We start from the raw sequence: 25,461 nt of genomic DNA, 5'->3' as shown, positions 1-25,461 counted from the left end.
TGCTAGCTAGCTTGATAGATTAACCTCAAATCCCACCTCCCTCCCTCCCTCTGCTCATCCTATTTGCAGATTGATTTTGCCTTTTAGCTATTGTATTTGGCACTTCCATGCTTTTGTAGTATTTTATTTACAGTATCTAGTTTTGTTTTTGTTTTTAGATATCGTAAGCTGCCAGGGTTACCTGGCAGTAAGACGAACAGCCAATAAACTGGATGGATGGATGGATGGATGGATGGATAGATGGATAGATAGATCAGTGGTGGCGAACCTATGGCACGGGTGCCAGAGGTGGCACTCAGAGCCCTCTCTGTGGGCACGCGTGCTGTTGTCCCAGTCCTAGGCCTTCAGCTGGGTTTTATAAAACCTTTTCGCTTTAGGCCTCTGCCGCCATGTACAAAAAAAAAGGTTCAATCAATCAGTCAATTTCAACTTCTTGTGGGAAAAAAAGATCTTGCAAAGTTGGAATTGATTGATTGAACTTTTTAGTCCCACCCAGTCTGCTGTTATCACCACAGCCACGCCCACCCAATGCGCCATGCCCACCCAATGGGCCACACCCACCCAGCACCCAATGATGCATAAGTGGGTTTTGGGTTGCAGTTTGGGCACTTGGTCTCTAAAAGGTTCGCCATCACTGAGATAGATAGATAGATAGATAGATAGATAGATAGATAGATAGATAGATAGATAGATAGATAGATAGATACAGACAGATAGATATGAGAGAGAGAGAGAGAGAGAGAGAGAGAGAGAGAGAGAGAGAGAGAGAGAGAGAGAGAGAGAGAGAGAGAGAGAGAGAGAGAATCTTCCATACCAGAGATTCGTCTTAAGTGAAAACAAAGATATTATAAACACCCTCAAGTTGAGGAACTAGTATTTAAAGAAAATGACATCTCCTTCCAGATCAGAATGGAGTGTCAACGCTGCTAACATCGGATGTTTTTGCTTTGACAACAGAGTTGCAACCATTTTCTTCCTATGTTTTACTTTTAAAGTTAGATGATGCTGGGAGGGAGGATTGTGCATGAGAGTTTAGATAGACATAATAATACTGGATTAGTGCGTGTGAACCAAGGCTAATGAAATAAGAGATGGTAAGAATTGGCGGGCTGGAGAACTGGAGGGAGAGCCTGCATTTCAAACTAATTGGGGATTGTGATTTATGACTGTTAATTGTGCTTTGATACTATGTGCTCAGGGGAGGGGAATCCAGTTTTTGGCTTTGACCGTGTTAGTGCCGATGCCATGCTTCTCTAATAAAGATTCTTTAAGGTAAACAATGCCTCCAAGTTCTTTGAAGAGTTTCATCTATCGGAACCATGACATGGAGATTAACTACAGATGATCCATCCCATCTGGATTATCAGCAATTCACCTAGTGTTTGACGAGATAATAGGGGATTGATTGCTCTACTTTAAAATATAAAGGACCTTGATAGCACATTCATCGAAGTTTAGATGCTGAGTTGATATCCTTTGTGGTTGATCATAGGCATCCAGCTGGTGTCTCAAGGGCTGTTTCCGATTTATGGCTTTGGGATGCTTCAGGCATGGAGAAAAAAGAGAAGAAAGGAGATGGGGTTTTATCTGCACCAGATTACTGAAGAAGGTAACCCCAAAATTCACTTTAATATATTTTTTTTCCTTAGTAGTAGTCACATATCTTCTTCTCTACCCTACCAATCAGGGATGTTTAGGTTATCTTGATTATTTAACTAAAGGAATGATGTAGCACCATAACTGAAGCTGGCTTTTCTAGATTCTATACAGAACGGGATTTTAGAGATGTAGTTAGCTATAGAAAAGACTTTATAGATAATCCTTACAACTACTTGTTTGGCAACCGTTTATAGTTACAAAAGCAGTTGGAAAGGGTATTTTATGACCTGCAAAGCACAGACATCATAAAATGCCATGCCCTCTCCTCCCAGCAGGTACATGGTCACAATCTGGATGCTTGGCAACTGATTTGAATTCATGACCGGTTACCCCAGTGGTTCTCAACCTTTCTAATGCCGCGACCCCATAATGCAGTTCCCCATGTTGTGGTGACCCCCAACCACTTATACATCGCCAGGTGCCAGGGGCATGGCCAAAGAAAAGGGGGAAAAAATGGCGGACAGCCTTGTTTGGCGACCCCCATGAAATGGTCATTCGACCCCAAATGGGGTCCTGACCCACAGGTTGAGAACCACTGGGTTACCCAGTGCTCTGTGATCATGTCATTGCTGTTTGCAATCTCTTCTGCAGGCTTCCCCAGAAAGACAATGGGGAAGACAGCAGAGATGTTTGCGAGTTAATGCTACCCACTGCAAGGACTCCCTCTCATCTCTAGGCTGAAAGAGTTGCTTATCAAGGGAACCTGACATCCTTCTGTGGGTGCAGAAACGGAATTCTGATCCTGATGATTTGCGCTCCGTTCCTGCACCCTGCCAAAGGCATTTCCTTCCACACATGGAGGAGAGGGGATATCTTTGACAGCCAGCTCTAGAGATAAGAGGGAGTCAAATCTGAGCAGAGAGGCAGCACAATAAGCTAAGTTAGAATGCAGTATTACAGGCTAACTCTGCCCACTGCCAGGAGTTCGATCCTGACCGACTCAAGGCTGACTCAGCCTTCCATCTTTCCGAGGTCGGTAAAATGAGGACCCAGATTGTTGGGGGCAATAGGCTGACTCTATAAACTGCTTAGAGGGGGCTGTAAAGCACTATGAAGCAGTATATAAGTCTATTGCTACTGCTATTAAAAAGTAGCAATATGTTTTTTTTTACGGCTAAGAATCTTATCCATTTAAGTAAGACCATTCCATAATCTCCAAAGAGTTCTTATAGAAAATAGTATGGGGAACTGGCCATCAGTAGGCTTAAATCTGTAATATTTTTTGAAGCTTAAAAAGAAAAAGAAAAAGAGAAAGAATGCCTTACTAGTCCCGAGTGCTTCTTACACGATTCATATGCCAACGGGTTCTCTCCATTTCTCCAGCTGTCCTCTCCAATCTCATCACTTAAGAGAAATTCATTTAATTTTTGCACGCTGAAAAACAGAAATAGGGAAAGCACTGGTGATAACAGACAAAATTGTTAAGATACTTTTGTGGTGTTGTGGGGGCTCCATCACTGGAGGTTTTTAAGAAGAGATTGGACAACCATTTGTCTGAAATGGTATAGGGCAGTGGTGGTGAACCTATGGCACGTGTGCCAGAGGCGGCACTCAGAGCCCTCTCTGTGGGCACGTGCACCACCGCCATTAGCAGCTCACGCAGGTCCATTAGGCCGCTGCCACTGCCTGGAGCAGCAGCCCCACCCAGCACAAAGCAGGCAAAATGGCCAGCTAGCAAGCTCGAGTAGAGATGTTAGAGTATGGAGGTGGCCACACCTACCTGGCCACACCCACCCAGTCTGCTGTGAGCACCCTGGCCACACCCACCCAGTGGGCCACACACCCTGCCCTCCCAGAGGGAACCACAATGCTGATGCAGCTCTGGCACTTTGCAATAAATAAGTGGGTTTTGGGTTGCGGTTTGGGCACTCAGTCTCTAAAAGGTTCGCCATCACTGGTATAGGGTATCGGTCTTCAAACTTGGCCCTTTTATGACTTGTGGACTTCAACTCCCAGAATTCCTCAGCCAGCGTGCCTGGACGAGGAATTCTGGGAGTTGAAGTCCACAAATCATAAAAGGGCCAGGTTTGAAGACCCCTGTTATAGGGTCTGCTGCTCGAGCAGGGGGTTGGACTAGAAGACCTCCGAGGTCCCTTCCAACTCTATCATTCTTTTAGTTTATAATTGGTCATAACAAAAATACAGATCCTGCTCACATTTCCACTCTTACTGGCTTTTTAAAATTACTTTTTCCCGACACAAATTTGTAAATATAATGTTGGCAGCCTGTGATATTATGCCAATATATCTGATGTATTGAGAATTATAACAAACTGTCTGTCAGCAATCCAAGGTGTATAAAAATATGAAAACAATATATAGAAAACCAAGCATAAAAAAACCCGCCTGTTAGTAACAAACACACCACATCAGGAATGCAAGAAAAAAGAAAAAAAGAATTTGCATTGTTCCTGTGCGTTCACAAATCGCCCTGACCTTGGGTTTGTTGGAAAAACAGGAATTTTATGTTGTCCTAAAGGGCAGCCATTTGAATCAACTTCTTTAGTAGTAAACTAGAGAAATAAGGCAACTTCCCCAAATGGAATTAATAGAAATAAAGGAAAGGTCCTCAAAATTTAATATTGAAAGAAAAATTTAAAATTGAATTTACTGCAGTGGAAACTTACTGCTTGGATAAACAAGCTTACTCAAAACTAGAATGGCTGGGAAACAGGAAAGGATAGCATAAAGGCAGGATGTAAGATAAATACGTAGGCAAAAATTAGCTGGGTCTTAGAGTGGGAAAGGACGAAGACAAGCTATAAAAACATCTGTAAGAGGAAATGGCTAGCCAGGAAAACTTAATTAAACTGAAAAATGGGAAAGAACCTATTGTTCTAAGGGGCCCAGAACTCAAAACCAACAATTGAATATGTCTAATATTTTATATTATTTTATAATATAATATAAAATATTATTATATTATTAATTAAGGTGACCAACTTTTTTACAATGAAAAGGAGGACACAAATAAATTGAAGAAAAAAAATATCGTAAAAACTGGCTCGGCCCATGGAAGGTCAACCGCCTGCCTTGCCCCCGCCCGCAGCTGCCCCGCCAGCACCGCTGCCCTGCCATGTAGAGCGGGCCCCGTGGCTCCCAAAGCACCAGCCGCGTCAGCTCCGGCCCTGGGGGGCAGCCTGCCATCGACACACCCTGCCTGCAGCCGCCCTGCCAGCCGCCCCGCCAGCACCTACCCTGCGCAGCCCCGTGTAGAGAGGGCCCCGCGGCTCCCACAGCACGGTATCTTCGGAACTAACTAGGAGATGGTGTAGTTGGGTAGCAGGCAGGGGTGCTAAGTTCCTGCCAATTTGCCTTCGCTGCAGACAACTTGCATGTGCAAAGTTTGCCGGTTGGGTGTTTTGGCATGCTCAGCAGCAATTCCTATTGGCTTTTGAAAGCCAATAGGGGGAGTAGCACAGCTCATGCAAAAGTTGAAAAAAAAAACCATCAAAAAAAGGTGCCGGAACGTCATTCTGAGCGTTCTATGAGAAAAAAAAGCCCTGCAGATTAGTCTTCAAATATCGAAAAGGAGGACATGAAGGAGGACACTTTTTGAGGGAGGACAGAACTCACAAAAGGAGGACTGTCCTCCCTAAAGGAGGACGGTTGGTCACCTTATAATGTACATGTGATGTATGATTTCGTATGCAGCAGGAAACAGATAGGAGGCTGTCAGAAAGAGTATAACCTCATAGTACCTCAGCCAATGGGGAAAGAGGAGGGATGTGGCAGCCGGGGACAAAACTGCATAAAAGAAGGAAATATTTTGGGTTAAAACTTTGGAGAGAACCAAGCTTTGATAGCTTCTCTCTCCGCTTATTGCAATAAACGAAACAAAAGGCCTTCACTGTGTCTTGGCTGGTTATTGGTCAGGCGAGCTTGCCTCTGGTCACAAAGGAAAGTGGCCAGGAGCACATAACAGAACGGAACAGGTCAGTAGGAAGATTTGTGGAGAATCTCAATCATTCCGGTCATGGTTTGTCCCAAAGTTTTTTTTACCAAAAGGCAACTGGACTTTCTTGATTTTTTTTCCCCTTGAAAACGTTTCACTTCTCATCCAAGAAGCTTCTTTAGAACTGGTGAGAGGCAAAATGTTTTCAAGAAAGTCCAGTTGCCTTTTGGAAAAGCAGCTTTGGGGCCTGTTTGGTAAGGACATATACAGATTTAATTATTCTTGGTACTGCGCACTATCTGTAAACTAAGTTGATGGATGATAACCAGGCTGATATAGAGGAAATGAACTGCCAAGCATTCATTATCTCCCTGAGATTTCTTTGGCTGCTATGTGCAAAACTGAGAAAATTAAATTTTGAAAAAGTTGCATTTTTGTCCTGGCAAAAACTGAACCTCTCCGTCTGAACTGCCCACAATGCAATGGAGCTGTTGGTTTTGGAATTACAGGATGCTAAATATAGCGCGCACGCAGTGAGCAAGCTTCATCCTTTATACAACATTAAGATTTATTTTGTTTTGTTTTCTTTGGGACTGTTTGGAAGGAAGAAGAACAAAATACTGTGTTTACAATTAAAAATAAATTTTTGCCTAGGTTTCTTGTGTTGGCATTTGCACATTCCCTGAAAAAAAAAAAAAAGCTTGAGTCTTTCACCAGTTTGTCATATTTTTCCCCAGCTTCCATATTTTTTTCCAGAATGTTCTCTGGTGCAGAGACATTCAGAGACATTTTTGGTGAAGAACAAGTGCCAAAATTAAACAAAAGAATGGAGCTGCTTCTAAGTTCAAACAGAAAAAAAATAAATTAGCCAGTCTCTGACACCTTATACAAATCAATTAATATGACATGTCAAAACTTTCATGCTGTATTTTGTTAACTATTCCTCTACCAAACTCAGGAATTTGTTCATAATTGTTTAATGGTTTTGTCTCTAGTTATCAGCTGCCATGAGAGACCCATGCTTGAAAATACACAGAGTATTTTGGGGGGAAATGGTCCCAAGAAGAATTAGTCATCTAAAAAACATCCGTTGCCTAAGCACACTTCCTGAGCAAGTCAGTTTTATTGGACAACCCTCAAATTTGCTCAGACAAGTAGACTGAATAGTGTCATTTATTCTGGTGCAAATCCCAGTGAAATACGTTATTGAACATTTTGTAAATACTGAAGATATGGACCATGATGTGTGAACAGAAGTTATGGAAAAATATTGCATAAAAGGTGTTTACAAAAATATAGTTGGGGATCAAATTAATGACGCTTATTTATTTATTTATTCTGCTTGTCACAACATGTCTTTCCTTTTACACAGGCAGTCCTTGACTTACAACCACAACTGAGCCCAAAATTTCCAAAGATAAGCAATCAGTTGTGAAGTAAGGTTTGCCCCATTTTACGACTTTACTTGCTGCAGTCGTTCAAGTGAATCACTACAGTTGTTAAGTGAATCTCACTTCCCCATCTCCACCTGTCAGAAGTTGGCAAAAGGGGATCACATAATCCTGGGGACACTGCAACTGACATAACTATGATCCAGTTGCCAAGCATTCAAGTTTTGTTTAGCAACGGAAATTTTGGGCTCAACTGTGTTTGTAAGTTGAGGACTACTTGTCAAGCTCTGGTAATACTGCCTTCATACATGAAGTCACCATGATGAAAATGGCAGTGGGAATCCCACTGTTTGAAGAAACGTCAAGAATGTTCCACAAGCTCCTCAATTCCACATGTGGAAGAAGGCGTAATGGTGAGGTTGTCCCACTGGGCAAATCCCAATTTACTTCCTCCTAATCTGCTAGTTAAATTGAAGCTGATCTGTTTTAAAGCGTTATATCCCCTACCTTACGATGGCCTTGACAGCAAATCTAACAACAGTAGACAGCAGGAACAAAGGGGTCACCAGGATGTGAAACAGCGCGAGAGAGGCAAAAGCCTGGGCTGTAGTCAGCTGTTTATCTTCAGCATACGTGTAGGTCACAAAAGTCTGGTACGTCAAGAAAAGAGGATATGAGTAGAGGCAAATGTTGTTTTTCAAAGAAAGCATGGGATCTTAGCTCAATTCAAAGGCCCCTTGATGTTCTTCCTCACATTTTCTACATCAGGGGTCTTCAGACTTGGCCCTTTTATGACTTGTGGACTTCAACTCCCAGAATTCCTCAGTCAGGCACGGTGGCTGAGGAATTCTGGGAGTTGAAGTCCTCAAGTCATAAAAGAGTCAAGGTTCCCCACCCATGGCCTAGAACAGGGGTCTTAAAACTTGGCCCTTTTATGACTTGTGGACTTCAACTCCCAGAATTCCTCAGTCAGGCACGGTGGCTGAGGAATTCTGGGAGTTGAAGTCCTCAAGTCATAAAAGAGTCAAGGTTCCCCACCCATGGCCTAGAACAGGGGTCTTCAAACTTGGCCCTTTTATGACTTGTGGACTTCAACTCTCAGAATTCCTCAGCCAGCATAGCTGGCTGAGGAATTCTGGGAGTTGAAGTCCACAAGTCATACAAGGGCCAAGTTTAAGATCCCTGGTGTACATATTAGATGGTGGGATTAGCTCCATATTTCCACAGTTACCAGCTTCCAAACCCCCATTTCCTGTATCTACGAATCCCCATGAAATGTCTTACATCAGGGTCCTTTACAGCAGCTTCCCGATCTCAGGAGAAAACTTAGCTGCTTTAACCCAAAGGTGTTTTTTTTTTCAAGAGGCAACAGGACTTCCTTGGTTTTTGAAGACTTTTCACTTCTCCTCCAAAAAGCTGAAAAAGCATTTGATCAATTGAATTGGCATTTTATGCTAAGAGTAATGGAAGAAATGAATTTTGGCGAAAAGATATTACAAGCTCTTACGGTAATATATCAAAAACAAATGGCACAACTTATTGTTAATGGAGGTTTGTCGGAGGTTTTTACAATAGAGAAAGGTACTAGACAGGGGTGTCCTTTATCGCCATTGTTGTTTGTTTTAACACTGGAAATATTATTGATCAAAATTCGAGAGTCTCAGGAAATTAAAGGAATAGAAGTTAACAAAAAAGAATATAAGTTGAGAGCTTTTGCGGATGACTTGGTTGTTACTTTGTCGCAACCTGATTATTCTGCAGTAAACTTATTACAGTTGATTCATCATTATGGTTTGGTTTCGGGTTTCAAGATTAATGTAAATAAGACTAAAATCTTACCTAAAAATATGTCTAGTCAGGAGAAGCAGATTTTGGCTAACTTGACGGGTTTTGAGATTGTTAATAAGGTAAAATATTTGGGGGTGATGTTGTCTGTTTCTAATGTAAAATTATTTAAAAATAATTATGAAAGGTTGTGGGTCAGGGTACAGAAGGACTTGAAGAATTGGGAGAAGTTGCAATTATCCCTCATGGGAAGAATTGCAGTGATAAAAATGAATATTCTACCCAAGTTTCTTTTTTTGTTTCAAATGTTACCGATTTTGAAAAATGAGATTAATTTAAGTGAGTGGCAGAAGGGTCTTAATAAATTTATTTGGGCAGGGAAAAAGCCAAGGGTTAAGTTTAAAATTATGCAAGACTTCCGTGAGAGGGGTGGACTTAAGGTACCAAATTTGAAATTATATTACGATGCGGTGGTCTTAACACTAATCAGTGATTGGGTAAATTTGACAAATCCTGAGATACTTCATTTAGAGGGATGGGATTTACTTTATGGGTGGCATGCCTATTTAATATTTAATAAAAAAATGGACTGGGTCTTTAAATCTCATATTTTAAGAATTTCTTTACTTAGGATTTGGAGAAAATATTATAAAAGTGATTTTAAAGTTCCATTATGGGCTATACCTTGGCATGCGATAGAAGGAATAAAAAGAGGAGTAAAAATGGACATGGTGTCTTATAGTCAGTTACTTAGATGGGATGGGCAAAACTGGCAGTTAAGATTACGGGAAGATTTAGCGCAAGAAAATATTATTTATTCTTGGTTTCAATATAGGCAACTAGTAGATAAATGGAAGGTGGATTGTAAATTGGGTTTTCTTAGAGAAGATGGAAATCTTATTAAGCAAGTCAAGGATCAAAGACAAACCCATATCAAGAGAATTTATGGGGTATTAGTTGAAATGGACTCAGAAACGGAATTAATTAAAGATTGTATGATTAGATGGGCGCAGAATTTTGGTGTCCCAGTCTCATTGGACATTTGGGAAACCATTTGGGTGAGAAATGTCAAATTTACACAAGCACAGAACCTTAGGGAGAATTTTTATAAAATGTTTTATAGATGGCACCTTGATCCACAAAAAATGTCTCTTATGTACCCTGACGTGCAACCCAAATGTTGGAGATGTGGTTATAAGGATGCTTCCTATTATCATATTTGGTGGTCATGCAGAGAGATAAAAGCATTTTGGATCAAAATATGGTGGAATATCCAGAGAATTTTTAGAAGGAGGGTAAAATTTACTCCGCAATTATTTTTGTTAGGCATTGTTACAGATTGTGATACAAAGGAGGTTGTATTGATGTTAAATTTGATTACAGCCGCTAGGCTGTTAGTAGGACAATATTGGAAGAAGGAATCTTTGCCTACGTTGCAGGAATGGTTTCTTAAAGTAGCTTATCTGGCGGAAATGGCAAAGATTTCGGCTTTCTTAAAGCAACAAACGCAAGAGAAGTTCCTTGCTGTTTGGGACAAATGGATAAAATTTATACAATTTAGATTGGGTACACAAAAATATCACATAGCTTTTTTATAAGTTTTATTTTTATATATATATATAGATATTTTATATATATATATAAATATAAATTTTTTAATTTAATTTTTTATTTTTATTTCTTAATTTTTAATTAAGCCTATATTCTGCTCTGGGAAGCTCAGGGGGGGGAAGGGAGGGTTTTTGTGAGGGGTGGGGGATGGGGTTTTTTTTTTTTATATATATATATGTAATGTTTAGTTTCTTTTTTGTATATGTTGTCTTTTGTTTTGTATTGTTTTTGTCTTTTTGTAAAATTTATAAAACTTTCAATAAAAAAAAAACAAAAAAAAAAAAAAAAAAAAAAAAAAAAAAAAAAAAAAAGCTTCTTCAACTCTGACCGGATGGTGGGGAACGGAAGGATTTATATTCCTTGCTGACTGCTGGTCATTTGCCTTCTTTTAGAGCAGCGGTTCTCAACGTTTGTGTGACGGCGACCCCCGTCACACAAACGTTATGCGCATGCGCGGCGCGGCGCGCATGGGGGCGGGGGCCCCGCGCGCGGCGCGCATGCGTGGCGCCACCCCGAACGTGCGGTGCCACCCCCATGCGGCGCGCATGCGCAGTGGCGCCCCCCGGAGGCGCGCCGCCGCCACCACGCGCGGCGCGCGTGCGCGGCGCGCGTGCGCGGCACCGCTCCCCCGGAGGCGCAGCGCGCCCCCGGAGGGGACAAAATGGCGGATCGCCGCGTTTGGCGACCCCACAAGAGAGGTCGATCGACCCCAAATGGGGTCGCGACCCATAGGTTGAGAACCGCTGTTTTAGAGAGTTGTTGACTCTCAACTGTCTAAAACAGGGGTCTTCAAACATGGCCCTTTTATGACTTGTGGACTTCAACTTCCAGAATTCCTCAGCCAGGCACGCTGGCTGAGGAATTCTGGGAGTTGAAGTCCACAAGTCATAAAAGGGCCACGTTTGAAGACCCCTGCTCTAGCATCTCCTGTCCTGCTTTCTTTTAGAGCAGAGGTCTTCAAACGTGGCCCTTTTATGACTTATGGACTTCAACTCCCAGAATTCCTCAGCCAGCGTGCCTGGCTGAGGAATTCTGGGAGTTGAAGTCCACAAGTCATAAAAGGGCCAAGTTTGAAGACCCCTGTTTTAGACAGTTGAGAGTCAACAACTCTCTAAATTCTAAAAGAAAGCAAATGACCAGCTGTCTGTAAGGAGTATAAATCCTCCCCATTTCCCCACCATCCGGTCAGAGTTGAAGAAGCTTCTTGGATGAGAAGCAAAACATCTTCAAAGAAAAACAAGAAAGCCCAGTTGTATCCTGAAAAAAGCACCTTTGGGACAGCCATGACCTGGGTGGCTGAGAATCTCCATAGACTTATAGCTGCTTTAAAGAGCTGCAGAGCACATTCTGAAGGACCTTATTTTGGAATCAATGTCAGAGCATTGCTAGCCTTATTGACATATCTTTCCTTTCAAGAACTATGGATATAAATTGACGGTTCATCAAAACTGTCCACTGGAGAGGTCGAAAGAGGGGAGACTGATAAAAGGAACACTACGCTGTAGCAATGCAAGCTGTGTTCTTTTTGTATATGCCTTGTGAAGTCGCACTTATATTCAAAAAGGAGTAGAGTTCACATCATTTAAGAAACATCAGGTCGCTGCCTTTCTTCCTTGGGCTCATGCGTCTTTCCTATGGTAGGATATAGTTTGTAGATGCTAGACTTTGCTTGTCACTCTAATGCATTTTCTATAAAGAAACCTCCTTTTTTTGTGATAAGTATAAAATCTACTCCACTAACTTTATACATTTATTTGTATTTCACCTTTATTATTTTGTCAAATTACTCAAAGTGGCAAACATATCCCACATACCTTCCTCCTCCTGTTGTCCCCACAAAAACAACTTTGTGAGATGGGTTTTGCTGAGAGAGACAGACTGGCCCAAAGTCACCCAGCCAGCTTTCATGCCTAAGGCAGGACTAGAACTCACAGTCTCCTGGTGACTGCTCCAAAGTCACCCAGTTGGCTTTCATGGCTAAGGTGGGACTAGAACTCCCAGTCTCCTGGTGATTGGCCCAAAGCCACCCAGTTGGCTTTCATGGCTAAGGTAGGACTAGAACTCACAGTCTCCTGGTGATTGGCCAAAGCCACCCAGTTGGCTTTCATGGCTAAGGTGGGACTAGAACTCCCAGTCTCCTGGTGATTGGCCCAAAGCCACCCAGTTGGCTTTCATGGCTAAGGTAGGATTAGAACTCACAGTCTCCTGGTGATTGGCCCAAAGCCACCCAGCTGCCTTTCATGCATACGATGGAACTAGAATTCACAGTCTCCTGGTGACTGGTCCAAAGTCACCCAGTTGGCTTTCATGACTATAAGGTGGGACTAGAACTCACAGTCTCCTGATGATTGGCCCAAAGTCACCCCAGTTGGCTTTCAGGGCTAAGATGGGACTAGAACTCACAGTCTTCTAGTAATTGACCCAAAGTCACTCAGCTGACTTTCATGCCTAAGGCGGGACTAGAACTCATGATCTCCTGCTTTCTAGCCTAATGTCTTAACCACTGGACCAAACTGGCTCAAATCCTAGCCCTGGTCCGATTTCCACTCTTTGGACACTAACACTCCCAGATTTGTACTTCAAGAAATAGAGGTTAAAAAATAAAGATCCCACAGAGATCCTCAAGCATATTTTGTGTTGCCATCCATCAACCCATGCCTCCCAAAACTATTCTTACCGCGAGGACAGCTGCAATAGGTATAGCTGCATTCATAAAAACTGTGGAAATAAACACAAACCATCCATTCATTTGATATACCAAATATTTCAGAATCTGTACAACACAATGGTTCAATATTATTTTCTGCCAGAATGAAAAAAAATGCTGAACTTCTCCTTAAGAGGGAAAAGAATTCTTCCCATGTCAAACAAAAACATACTGGAAATATTACAGTTTGTATACTTCATTGCGTTGGACAACCTATTCCCAGGAGAACTCTACGACTGTACATTTGAAATGTAACTCTGTGAGAAAAAGGAATTGTTTGAAATTATGGTGTGGTATTAGCTGAAGCTCTGGAGAGCTCCTTCAAACTATAAATGAACTCGTTTTTCAAGCTTTCATAGACATGGTCTCAATAATTAGTAATGTAAGCCAACTCATGTCACAAAGTTTAAAAGGAAACTTTCGGAATTATTTTGGAGACAGTTGCCACACATCTTCGGGTATGAGAAAAGCAAAGAGTTCAGAAGATTATTTTTAATGGATCGGGGCCTCCCCCCCCAATCAAGGGAAATGTTAACTCATAAATTTCATTCTGTGACAGGAAGTGTCACGAGGCTGAGAAATGAATGCGGGAAATATAACATTTCCATCGCATGCAATTCCTCTATTCAGAATGGAAATTGAGAGGAAACTGAATTTTGAGAACAAGCAGAAGCTAAACAAGGCTAAACAACAACATCAGATGTGTCCCCCTAAACCAGGGGTCTTCAAACCTGGCCCTCTTATGACTTGTGGACTTCAACTCCCAGAATTCCTCAGCCAAAACAGCCTCCTCCTATTCCTCCCCCCTCCAACAACAACCCAGGAGGTGAGCTGGACTGGCCCAAAGTTACTCAGCCAGTCCTGTCTTTCATGATTAAAGCAGGACTAGAACTCACAGTCTCCTGGTGATTGGCCCACAGGCACCCAGCTGGCTTTCAAGCTTAAGGTGGGACTAGAACTCACAGTTTCCTGGTGATTGGCCCAAAGGCACCCAGCTGGCTTTCAAGCTTAAGGTGGGACTAGAACTCACAGTCTCCTGGTGATTGGCCCAAAGGCACCCAGCTGGCTTTCAAGCTTAAGGTGGGACTAGAACTCACAGTCTCCTGGTGATTGGCCCAAAGGCACCCAGCTGATTTTCCTGCTTAAGGCGGGACTAGAACTCACAGTCTCCTAGTGATTGGCCCAAAGGCACCCAGCTGGTTTTCCTGCTTAAGGCGGGACTAGAACTCACAGTCTCCTAGTGATTGGCCCAAAGGCACCCAGCTGGATTTCATGCTTAAGGCGGGACTAGAACTCACAGCCTCCTAGTGTTTGGCCCAAAGTCACCAAGCTGGCTTTCATGGGACTAGACCTTATAGTGTCCTGATTTCTAGCCTAGTGCCTTAACCTCTAGACCAGGCTGGCTCTCTGTTGCACTCAATATGGCTGTAGACTGAGATACATTATTACCTTTCTATCCCAAAACATGAGTTAATTTCCTGTTTGTTTTCTTTTTCTTTTTTAAAGAAAACACTGAATTTACAAACCCCCTAAAGAAACAGCCCTGTGTTAGTCTTTGGATAACGGTTAGTATCAAATAAAGAAGTAAAATAAGGCAGGCCAACCCACCAGCCACTACGGTACTTACTGGAAAGAGACGTATACAGAGCAAATGTTTTGAGACTAGTCAGTTCTTTTGTCCTGGTATCTTCCACGTTTTGACAGAAGACGTGCTCCCAGGCGTATAACTTTAATAGTTTGATGCCTTTTAATATTTCGTTGGTCTTCTTCAGCCTCTCTGTAGAATAATCCTTTTTCCAATAAAAGGGAAAGAGATGCAGAAAGATAAAAGAAGAGATAAAGAGAAGAGAAGAGAAGAGAAGAGAAGAGAAGAGAAGAGAAGAGAAGAGAAGAGAAGAGAAGAGAAGACGGAGTCAAGCTTTTCTGCAAAGCTCCTGAAGGCAGGACAAGAAGCAAAGGATGGAACTAATCAAGGAGAGAAGCAACCTAGAACTAAGGAGAAACTTCCTGACAGTGAGAACAATTAACCAGTGGGACAACCTGCCTCCAGAAGCAGTGAATGCTCCAACACTGGAAGTTTGTAAGAAGAGACTGGACAGCCATTTGTCTGAAATGGTATAGGGTTTCCTGCCTGAGCAGGGGGTTGGACTAGATGACCTCCAAGGTGCCTTCCAACTTTATTATTATTATTATTATGGATCATCGCACAGTCAGCCAGATGTTCAGACTGGATTTGGCATTTTGTCTACCTATCGAGTCCTTACCCACGACCTGGGATAGGCAGATGTGGATGTTTGATGGTATTACAGATATCGTCGCAGGATGGAAGCAGTTCCTAGTAAGGCCGCCTTTTGCAATTGACTAATAGCGAATTTGTCAATGCCAATGGTGTTCAAGTGGTGCTCCAGTTGTTTTGGGATTGCACCCAAGGAGCCTATGACTATTGGTACTACCCTTGCTTGCTTTTGCCACAGTCTTTCTATTTCTATTTGTAGGTCTTTGTATTTTGTTATCTTCTCCAGTTCTTTCTCTTCTATTCTGCTATCTCCAGGCACTGCCACGTCCACTATCCAGACTTTTTTGTCTTTCTTATCGACAATTGTTAAGTCTGGGGTGTTATGTTGCAGGTGCTTGTCTGTTTGAATTCTGAAGTCCCAGAGCAGTTTAATTTTATCATTTTCTATGACTTTCTCTATTTTATGATCCCACCAGTTTTTGCTTACAGGCAAATGATATTTTTTGCAGATCTTCCAATGCACCATTGTTGCTACTTTGTCATGCCGCTGCTTGTAATCAGTCTGTGCAATCTTCTTGCAACAGCTTACCAAGTGGTCCACTGTTTCTTCAGCTTCTTTGCATAGGCGGCACTTACTGTCTGTTGCTGTCTTCTCAATTTTGACTTTGTATGCATTTGTCCTTAAGGCTTGGTCTTGTGCAGCCAGAATTAGTCCCTCGGTCTCTTTCTTCAATTTTCCTGCTCTTAGCCATTGCCAGGTTTTATTATTATCTGCTTTCCCAGCTATTTTTTTCATGTATTGGCCATGTAGTGCTTTGTCTTCCCATGCCTCTATTCTGTTCTTCATTTGGTCTTTCTTGTAGGCCAGTTTGGTCTCTCCAGTAGTTAGTAAGCCTTCCTGATATACTAATTTCAGTGCATCTTCATCATTGTTCTTCAGATATTCTTCCAAAGCCATTTTTTCTTCTTCAACCATCTGATGTACTTGTAGCATTCCACGCCCACCTATTTGCCTTGGTAGATAAAGTCTATCAATGTCACTGCGTGGATGAAGGGCATGATTCATTGTCATTATTTTTTCTGGTCTGCCTATCCATTGCTTTTAGTTCTGCTTGAGTCCAGTCCACTATTCCAGCTGTGTACCTAATGACTGGGATTGCCCAGGTGTTGATTGCCTTTATGGTATTTCCTCCATTGAGTTTGGACTTTAAGATCTTCCTATTATTATTATTATTATTATTATTATTATTATTATTATTATTATTTGGCACTAAAGACATTTTGAAAGGGGAAAAAGTACTGGAGTCAATGGCAGTAAATTTACTGAGAAAACAGCCTTTATGGATAGGGGACTGAAAGTTAAAACACATAAAGAACGGTTGCTGGAATTGGGTATGTCTAGTTTAATAAAAAGAAGGACTAGGAATGACATTATAGCAGTGCTCCAATATCTAAGGTGCTGCCACAAAGAAGAGGGAGTCAAGCTATTCTGAGGGCTGGACAAGAAGCAACGGGTGGAAACTAATCAAGGAGAGAAGCAACCTAGAACTAAGGAGAAATTTCCTGACAGTTAGAACAATTAACCAGTGGAACAACCTGCCTCCAGAAGCTGTGGGTGCTCCAACACTGGAGGTTTGGAAGAAGACATTGGAGCACCATTTATCTGAAATGGTGAGCAGGGGGTTGGACTAGAAGACCTCCAGGGTCCCTTCCAACTTTATTAATCTGTACTGTACGCATCAGTTTGAATGGAGAATATCTTTCTTTTGAGAGTAAGACAAATTTCAATGACCTATGTGCTCTGGTTCAAGAAGAACAACTTTTGACAGCTCATATTCAAACAGAAATAGAATGAAACAAGAATAACTTACAAGAGTACTTTTTTGAGCCTCGGCCAACTTGGTTGCAATGAAATATTGGATGGGAGCCAGCAGTAAGATCACAGCGGCTCCCACCACTGCACTCATTCCCAGTAAATGGTAGAGCAGGATCACTCCCATAATAATCTACAAAAAAATAGGGGAAAGAGGAAGGACTTAGAAAACACTATTCATTTGCATTTATCTGCACAGATTTTGAGTGGAGATGTGGAAACGGCTCCAGATGTTGGAACTATTGAAATAGGAAAGATCTGCCATGTTTTAGGTATGGTTTAGTTTTAAAAGTGAACAATTTTGAGGTATTAGAGCTGGGCACATGGGCATGAATGGACTATGGTACCTCCAACCACTGCAGCATCTGCTTCTTTCAGATGGGAATTCTCTTCTGGGGTGGTACCCCGAACACTTTGGCTATATGTGCATGCATACCAAATCACGTGGACATGGGTTCAACACAAGTGAAGCTTTTGCGCCACCACGGTGGTTATAATGCAGCATTGCGCACTAGCTCTGCATTCCATTGCCAGGAGTTCGATCCTGGCCAGCTCAAGGTTGACTCAGCCTTCCATCCTTCTGAGGTCGGTAAAATGAGGAGCCAGATTTTGGGGGGCAATAGGCTGATATTTGTAAACCGCTTAGAGAGGGCTGTAAAAGCACTGTGAAGTGGTATATAAGTCTAGGTGTTATTGGTAAGAGGAAGGAAGGAAGGAAGGAAGGAAGGAAGGAAGGAAGGAAGGAAGGAAGGAAGGAAGGAAGGAAGGAAGGAAGGAAGGAAGGAAGGAAGGGCAGGCTGTGATGGTGTAGTGGTTAGACTGCAGTATTGCAGGCTAACTCACTGCTCACTGCCAGGAGTTTGATCCTGACTGGCTCAAGGCTGACTCAGCCTTCCATCCTTCCAAGGGCAATAAAATGAGGACCCAGATTGTTGGGGCTATACGCTTAGAGAGAGCTGTAAAAGCACTATGAAGCGGTATATAAGTCTAAGTCAGTGGTTCTCAACCTGTGGGTCGGGACCCCATTTGGGGTCGAGCGACCATTTCACGGGGGTCGCCAAACAACGCAGCCCGCCATTTTTTTCCCCTTTTCCTTAGCTGGGCTACTCCCTTTTATTCTATTGGCTTTTGAAAGCCAATAGAATAGACTCTCTTGAATAGAGTCTAATTCTAGTGGCTTTCAAAAGCCAATAGGAATTGTCCAGGCTGTCTCTGCCCTGCTGAGCCCGCCAAAAGTCCCATTCTGCAAACGGTGCTGCACCAGTTGAGTAGTCCTCGATTTACGACCGGTTGAGTAGTCCTCGACTTACGACCAGTTGGGGGTCGCGGCATTAAAAAGGTTGAGAACCACTGGTCTAAGTGCTATTGCCATTTATCAGTTTTAATGCCTTGAAGGTAGGAGCTGAAGCTAGAAACCCACAGCTTGCACAAAAAAGGTCTTAAAATCGAGTCAGTTACGTGGATAACCCATTTTATGACTGTCACAACTTTCAACTGTAATGGGCAGATATCATTAAAGTCATAAGTTGAGGGCTGCCTTAATTAGGATCAAATCTGATTTATTTCAGTTGATACAGTAATCAGACTGAATACTAAACTCATGTGTCACTGAAATCAGAGGAGGAATAAAGATATCATCAGCATATATCAGCATCTGCTCTGCCTGTCTCCCCAATTCCATTAAGGTTTTTAGAATTCCTGTCAATCTTAAGTCACAGTTTAAATAAGAGGACATTTTTAAGAGGGTATTTCAATAAACCATTTTTCCAATCAGAGGACACACTCTTACTAATCACCAGGATTCTGGATTGAAACACAGTTATTAATCACTTGTGACTTGATACACACAAATATATTATAGGACTAAATGTTATAGTTGCCAGTGACCGTCACATCACCCTGGTAAGTGTTACAGTATACGCTTCAATCATAAACAGTGTTTGTTAATTGAGCATTATGGGAATTGAATACTAGAACCCCAAGAATACATTGCAAAGTTAATATAATTTGTAGCTTATGCCTGTGTTTCTCAACCTTGCAAGTTTAAAATGTGTGGACTTCAATTCCCAGCATGCTGGTTGGCTGGGGAATTCTGGGAGTTGACGTCCAGACATCTTCAAGTTGCTGAGGTTTTAAAACACTGGCTTATTCCATACTAATACCACTTTACAATGCCTTGGTAAGGCCACACTTGGAATACTGCATCCAGTTTTGGTCACCACGATGTAAAAAGATGTTGAGACTCTAGAAAGAGTACAGAGAAGAGCAACAAAGATGATTAGGAGACTGGAGGCTAAAACACATAAGGAGCAGTTGCTGGAATTGGGTATGTCTAGTTTAATGAAGAGAAGGACGAGGGGGGACATGATAGCAATGTTCCAATATCTCAGGGGCTGCCCCAAAGAAGAGGGAGTCAAGTTATTTTCCAAGGCGCCTGAAGGCAGGACAAGAAGCAACGGATGGAAACTAACCAAAGAGAGAAGCAACCTGGAACTAAGGAGAAACTTCCTGACAGTTAGAACAATTAACCAGTGGAACAGCCTGCCTCCAGAAGCAGTAAATGCTCCAACACTGGAAGTTTTTAAGAAGAAACTGGACAGACATTTGTCCAAAATGATATAGGGTTTCCTGCCTGAGCAGGGGGTTGGACTAGATGACCTCCAAGGTCCCTTCCAACTTTATCATCATCATCATTATTATTATTATTATTATTATTATTATTATTATTATTATTATTATTATTATTATTACTATTTGAGGTAAAAAATGAACTTGCTGTTCTTGATTTTATCAGTGAGGATGGGACTCTTTTTAAGGACCCCCAAATCCTTCAGTTTCAGTCATAGATTCTCTCCCCACAACACTCAATCAAAATTAAGTCTGTCACATCTTCCAAAAATTTGGCCCTTATTTCGATGCTCTACCTGAACGGGCATAGCCCACAAGTTGGGACACAGGAACAAGAACCACATGAGTTGGTTTGTTTCTATGGCAACCAGGTTATTGATCTGTCCCAATGTCATCTCTCCCATGGACAAGTTAGATGTGGAAAGCTTCAGGATTTTGTTATAGATCATTGCCTGGGAAAAGAAGCCAGAAAAAAAAAAGCCAGTGAGTATTAGGAATTTCAGCATCAAAAATTACAAACAGCACAAACTTCTCGCCATGTAAAGGAACTATCATATGTGCTGTAGTTCCACAGGAGAGTCGTAGATTAAAAGGGCAGAAGCTGAGGTCCCACGGTTATCCCTAGCTCTTTTGGTGTGATTTCTGAAAATGGCTGAACTATAGTTAATATCCAATATTAATAACTAATATATTCAAAAAAGAGAATGCCATTGTATGAACTGCACTCAATTCATTTAATTTTAACTGCATTTGATTTTAACAAAATACAATCAGATTTTGTTTTTATCCTAGCTAGGCAGAGTTGGGGAGTGAGAGGGTCTCTCCTTTTTCAGAGGGCAGCTCAAGGCAATCCTCAGCCTGAAAAAAGAAAGGTGTTGTCTCACTACAAATCTTATGGAACTGTGGGATCCTTGGTGCTCTCCGAGCTTGGTTGTTTTCATGCAGACGTTTCATTATCCAACTAGGTAACATCATCAGTGCTAGAAGGAGTGGGGTTTGGTCTCTGTTTATATACAAGTGGCTGGCCCTATCGGTATTGGCGGGAGTGTTCTTGATGGTTTATTGATTAGGCCAGGGGTAGGCAACCTTGGTTCTTTTATGACTCGTGGACTTCAACTCCCAGAATTCCTGAGCCAGTATGGCTCAGCTCGGAAACCTCTCCCTTTCCCCTCAGCATGGCTGGCTCAGGAATTCTGGGAGTTGAAGTCCACGAGTCATAAAAGAGCCATGGTTGCCTACCCCTGGATTAGGCCATTGTTTACTGTTTGATTGTTTGTCTGAATTGGTAGTTCCTTGATTCTGGAGTGTTGGTAATGGACACGATCTTGATTTTTTGTGAAGCTCCCAGCAGACATGATGCTGATTGCCCAAAGGTAATGTTGCATCCTCAGGATAGTTAGTCCTTAACAAACCTGCTTCCAATGAATTTTTCTAATTCATTCATCACTAATCTGTTCAAACCATCCATTCTACCTTAAGTTAACAAATTTCACAGTGTAATTAAGTGCTGTTTCAAAAACTACTTTCCTAAATCTTATTCCAGTCGGCTTTCCCAGATGATCTATATTACAATGTTTTAAGAGAGTATCTCCTTATCCTCCTTTGCTTTTAGAAACCTTGGTGATGTTCCCACACATTTTCTTTCCTCTAATCTAAATCGTTCCCAAATGTTTAGGGCTTTTTTTTTCTTCACCTAAGGACCGTATTCGTGTGCCCTGATTTACTACATGTTGGGAAACTGGGACAGTACTGCATAACGTTTTCCCTAGATGTTGTCTTCTGCTTATGGATTCTTATAATAATAAAACCTATTTTGAAGAACCCAGGTGTGAACTGAGCAGTTTGGAGACTGGAGCCCCAGGATGGACTGCAGTAGAATCTGTAAATCTCATGCCTGTATTTATTATAAAGTGAATATCAAAAGTTAGGGGGGGTGGAATGGCTCAATAGTTAAAGATGCTAAGCTTGTCAGCTGGAAAGTTGACAGCCCGGGTTCAAGATCCAAGCGCTGCATGACAGGGTGAGTTCCTGTCTCCTAGCAGTTTGAAAACATGAAAATGTGAGTAGATAAATAGGTACCACTTCAGTGGGAAGGTAACAGTGTTTCTGTGAGACTTGGCATATAGTCATGCTGGCCATATGACCATGGAAATGTCTTCAGACAAGGCTGGCTCCCTTGGCTAAGAAACACAACTGGACAGGGGAAACCTTTACCTATCAAAATATACCTCCCTACAACATCCAAGTAAGTTGATGATATTTGTCTTGTTAGCCAGAGGAAAACCCATCAAGGTCTATCTTAAAATTTTAGAACCAAATTTTGGGATCACTGCTCTTAGAAGACCGTGTGGGCTGAAAATTCTGGGACTTATCTGCTAACCAATCTAGGGAGCATCGTTTTGTAGAAGGCTGGTTTATAAAGTAATTGCATCTTCCCAATATGGTGAACCTTCATACAACATAATATAAAGTATGGGTTGATATATTAAACAGTCAGTTCTATCACCACTCCGGTCATGTATCATGCTATATCACAGAACTGGGTAACCAAGTATACCTCCTCTTTTATTGTGCTTCATCAACACTAGAGTGCTGTTACTCAACATGTCTTACGATTAATTAAGTTTATTTATTAGATTATTAGATACAAATCCCATCTTTCATCCCAAATGGCCTATATCAGTGTGCTGTATATAAAACACTTGACTGTAATCGTATGGACTATATTTCACTTTAATTATACTGAAATATCAATGAAGTAAGTTCAATTCTTTTTCGTCCTAGCTTTTCTATTCCACTGTGTTGTGGACTACAGCGTTTGAGACACCAGTCAAAGGCCAAGATGGTCTCGGCCCAAGAAAATTGCATATCCCTGGTATAAATAGTTTTATCTGTCTTTTATCCTACTTTACCCTGTCATTTTTAAGAACAAGCAAATTAAGTAAAGGTGTGAAGAATTCAAATCCTTATCAAAACCTACAAGTGGACGAAATCAAGTCATTATTCACCAGTAAAGCTCCTCGTAAGTTGATGCCAGTTTCTATGGTAACATAATAGGAGGCCTGGAGGAATGTCCTCTGAAGGATAAGTGCCAGGAACAGGAGAACAGCCAGGACATAATTGTCTTTGAGGAAATCTCTTGAGGTGAGGAATGGCTCTGTAGATGCCTTTGGAGTAAAAAAAGAAGAAGATTCAGAAAGCTTTAAAAGCATTCTGCAAAGGCAGTGGTTCTCAATCTTTTTAATGCCACGACCCCCAACCGGTCGTAAGTCGAGGACTACTCAACCGGTCGTAAGTCAAGGACTACTCAACTGGTGCAGCATCGTTTGCAGAATGGGACTTTTGGTGGGCTCAGCAGGGCAGAGACAGCCTGGACAATTCCTATTGGCTTTTGAAAGCCAATAGAATTAGACTCTATTCAAGAGAGTCTATTCCATTGGCTTTCAAAAGCCAATAGAATAAAAGGGAGTAGCACAGCTAAGGAAAGGGGGGGGGGGGAAATGGCGGACTGTGTTGTTTGGCGACCCCCGTGAAATGGTCATTCGACCCCAAATGGGGTCCCGACCCACAGGTTGAGAACCACTGTGCAAAGGAGAAAGAAACAATTATGAGCATCAGGAGTGATCAAACTTAGCAACTTTAAGACTTGTGGACTTCAACTCCCAGACCTGACTGGCTGGAGAATTCTGGGAGTTGAAGTCCATAAGTCTTAAAGTGGCCAAGGTTAAACAACCCTGACCTACATAGAGAATCTGAATCAATTAACAGGGCAATTGTATACTAGCCTCTTCAGAACCCTATTGAATTCAGCAGGGTTTATTCTAAATTTAAGTTACAACATTAGAGAAGACCTTGGAGGTCATCTAGCCCAACCCCCTGCTCAGGTGGGAAACCCTATACCATTTCAGACAAATGGCTGACCAGTCTCTTCTTCAAAACCTCCAGTGTTGGAGCATCCACACCTTCTGGAGGCAAGCCATTCCACTGATTAATTATTCTCACTGTCAGGAAATTTCTCCTTAGTTCTAGGTTGCTTCTCTCCTTGGTTAGTTTCCACCCCATTAACCTCTTGCCCTGCTGTTTGATGCTTAGAAAATAAGATGACCTCTTCTTCTTTGGGGCAGCCTCTCAAATATTGGAACACTGCTATCCTGTCACCCCTGATCCTTCTTTTTCAGTAAATTACATAGACCAGACATGTCAAACACAAGGCCCGGGGGCCAGATGCGGCCCGCAAAGTGGTTTCATGTGGCCCGCGAAGCCATCCTGAAAACAGTGAGGGAACGGTCCCCTCTGCCTTGGCCCTGGCCCAGGCCAGCTGGGAGCCAGTGTACAATTTTGTAGTGGCCATCTTGGCACTTGCCCTGGTGGACCATGCCTTGGCACTTGCCCCGGTCCCACCCCCTTCTGCTGGAGACCCTCAGATCTGTCCCACTCCTGCCCAGGCCCCCATAGTCACCCTTGACGCGAATGATGTAGAACTGGCCACGCCCACTCAGTAAGCCACACTCACTCCATCCATGCCCACCCAGTAGGCTGCACCCACTCTGGGCACACTCACCTGCCCGCCCCCCCCCCGGGCAACCGCAATGCTGATGTGGCCCTCAGTGAAATTGACACCCTTGACATAGACCCAATTCTGTAACTCCAGCTTTTCCCCAGGGTGAAAGAAACAGATATACAGAGACAGGATAAGAGGAAGAAAAGCTGGTTAAGAATATCAAGAGGCAAATAGACAAATAAATAGTCTAGCCCAAGGGTAGGCAACCTTGCTCTTTTATGACTCGTGGACTTCAACTCCCAGAATTCCTGAGCCAGCCATGCTGAGGGGAAAGGGAGAGGTTTCCAAGCTGAGCCATGCTGGCTCAGGAATTCTGGGAGTTGAAGTCCACGAGTCATAAAAGAGCCAAGGTTACCTACCCCTGGTCTAGGTCATTACACCTGCCAGAATGGTTAACTTACATAGGTGTTATTGCTGGCTGTAGAATTGCCCTTATTGTGGTTTGCAGATAAAGTCTCAATGATGCCAGAAATGCAAAGTGGTCCAGCAAACCCCAGGAGGTCTGCTAAATAGCGGAACGTGCTGCTGAGAAGAATGGGGCGCCCAAAAGCCCGATACATCGCTAACCAGATGGAAGGAGTACGGTTGGGATGGTCAGCCACTTTTTTCTGAAAAAGAAAAAAAAGAAGTAGGGGGAATCCAACAAATCATGATTTAATAACCATCATTCATTATTCTTATTATGAATTATAATAATTATTATCTTTTCATTATGAATAATGAAAAGATAAAGGTTTCTCCTGGATAGCAAGGCACACAGAATGCTATTACCTGTTCATCTATTCGCATTTGCACTGCTCGATGGGCAGGAGATGGGAGCAAGGAACGGGACCTCAACCCATTGCCCGGCTGTTGACTTTCCAGCTGAGAAGCTCTGTGTCTTTAACCATTGAGCCAATGTGCCCTCCTAATAATTAAAACTAATAATAAGTAAATGCAAAACTTTTCTTTTAAAAATAATTTGCTAGCTATGCAAACAACCGGTTGCAAGCATGGTAGTCATCTATGCATGTTTCAAGGGGCAGCCCTTGAAGACAATCCAGAAGCTGTAACCCAGGGGTGTCAAACTCAATTTCATTGAGGGCCAATCAGCACTGTGGTTGCCCTTGGGGGGA

General features: G+C 42.3%; 1 protein-coding gene across 4 annotated transcripts in view; it reads right to left on the bottom strand.

Moving 5' to 3' along the window:
- Positions 1–25,461, bottom strand: part of ABCC9 (ATP binding cassette subfamily C member 9) — a 104,927-nt gene that overhangs the window by 62,819 nt on the left and 16,647 nt on the right. For all 4 annotated transcript variants that reach the window (XM_039347376.1, XM_039347378.1, XM_039347375.1 and 1 more), the window contains exons 7-15: positions 24,748–24,954; positions 22,794–22,952; positions 20,082–20,237; positions 17,156–17,290; positions 14,676–14,838; positions 13,019–13,059; positions 7,453–7,595; positions 2,925–3,033; positions 1,432–1,542 (exon numbers count right to left, since the gene is read on the bottom strand). In XM_039347376.1, the coding sequence (XP_039203310.1) occupies positions 1,432–1,542; positions 2,925–3,033; positions 7,453–7,595; positions 13,019–13,059; positions 14,676–14,838; positions 17,156–17,290; positions 20,082–20,237; positions 22,794–22,952; positions 24,748–24,954 (1,224 nt within the window). The remainder of the gene's footprint in view (positions 1–1,431; positions 1,543–2,924; positions 3,034–7,452; positions 7,596–13,018; positions 13,060–14,675; positions 14,839–17,155; positions 17,291–20,081; positions 20,238–22,793; positions 22,953–24,747; positions 24,955–25,461) is intronic.

Source organism: Crotalus tigris, unplaced genomic scaffold, assembly GCF_016545835.1.
Source record: "Crotalus tigris isolate CLP2741 ecotype Arizona unplaced genomic scaffold, ASM1654583v1 scf7180000018068.1947079, whole genome shotgun sequence".
NCBI classification, from domain to species: domain Eukaryota; kingdom Metazoa; phylum Chordata; class Lepidosauria; order Squamata; family Viperidae; genus Crotalus; species Crotalus tigris.
Note: the sequence above shows the minus strand (reverse complement) of the source record. Positions and strands in the feature narration are given on the sequence as shown.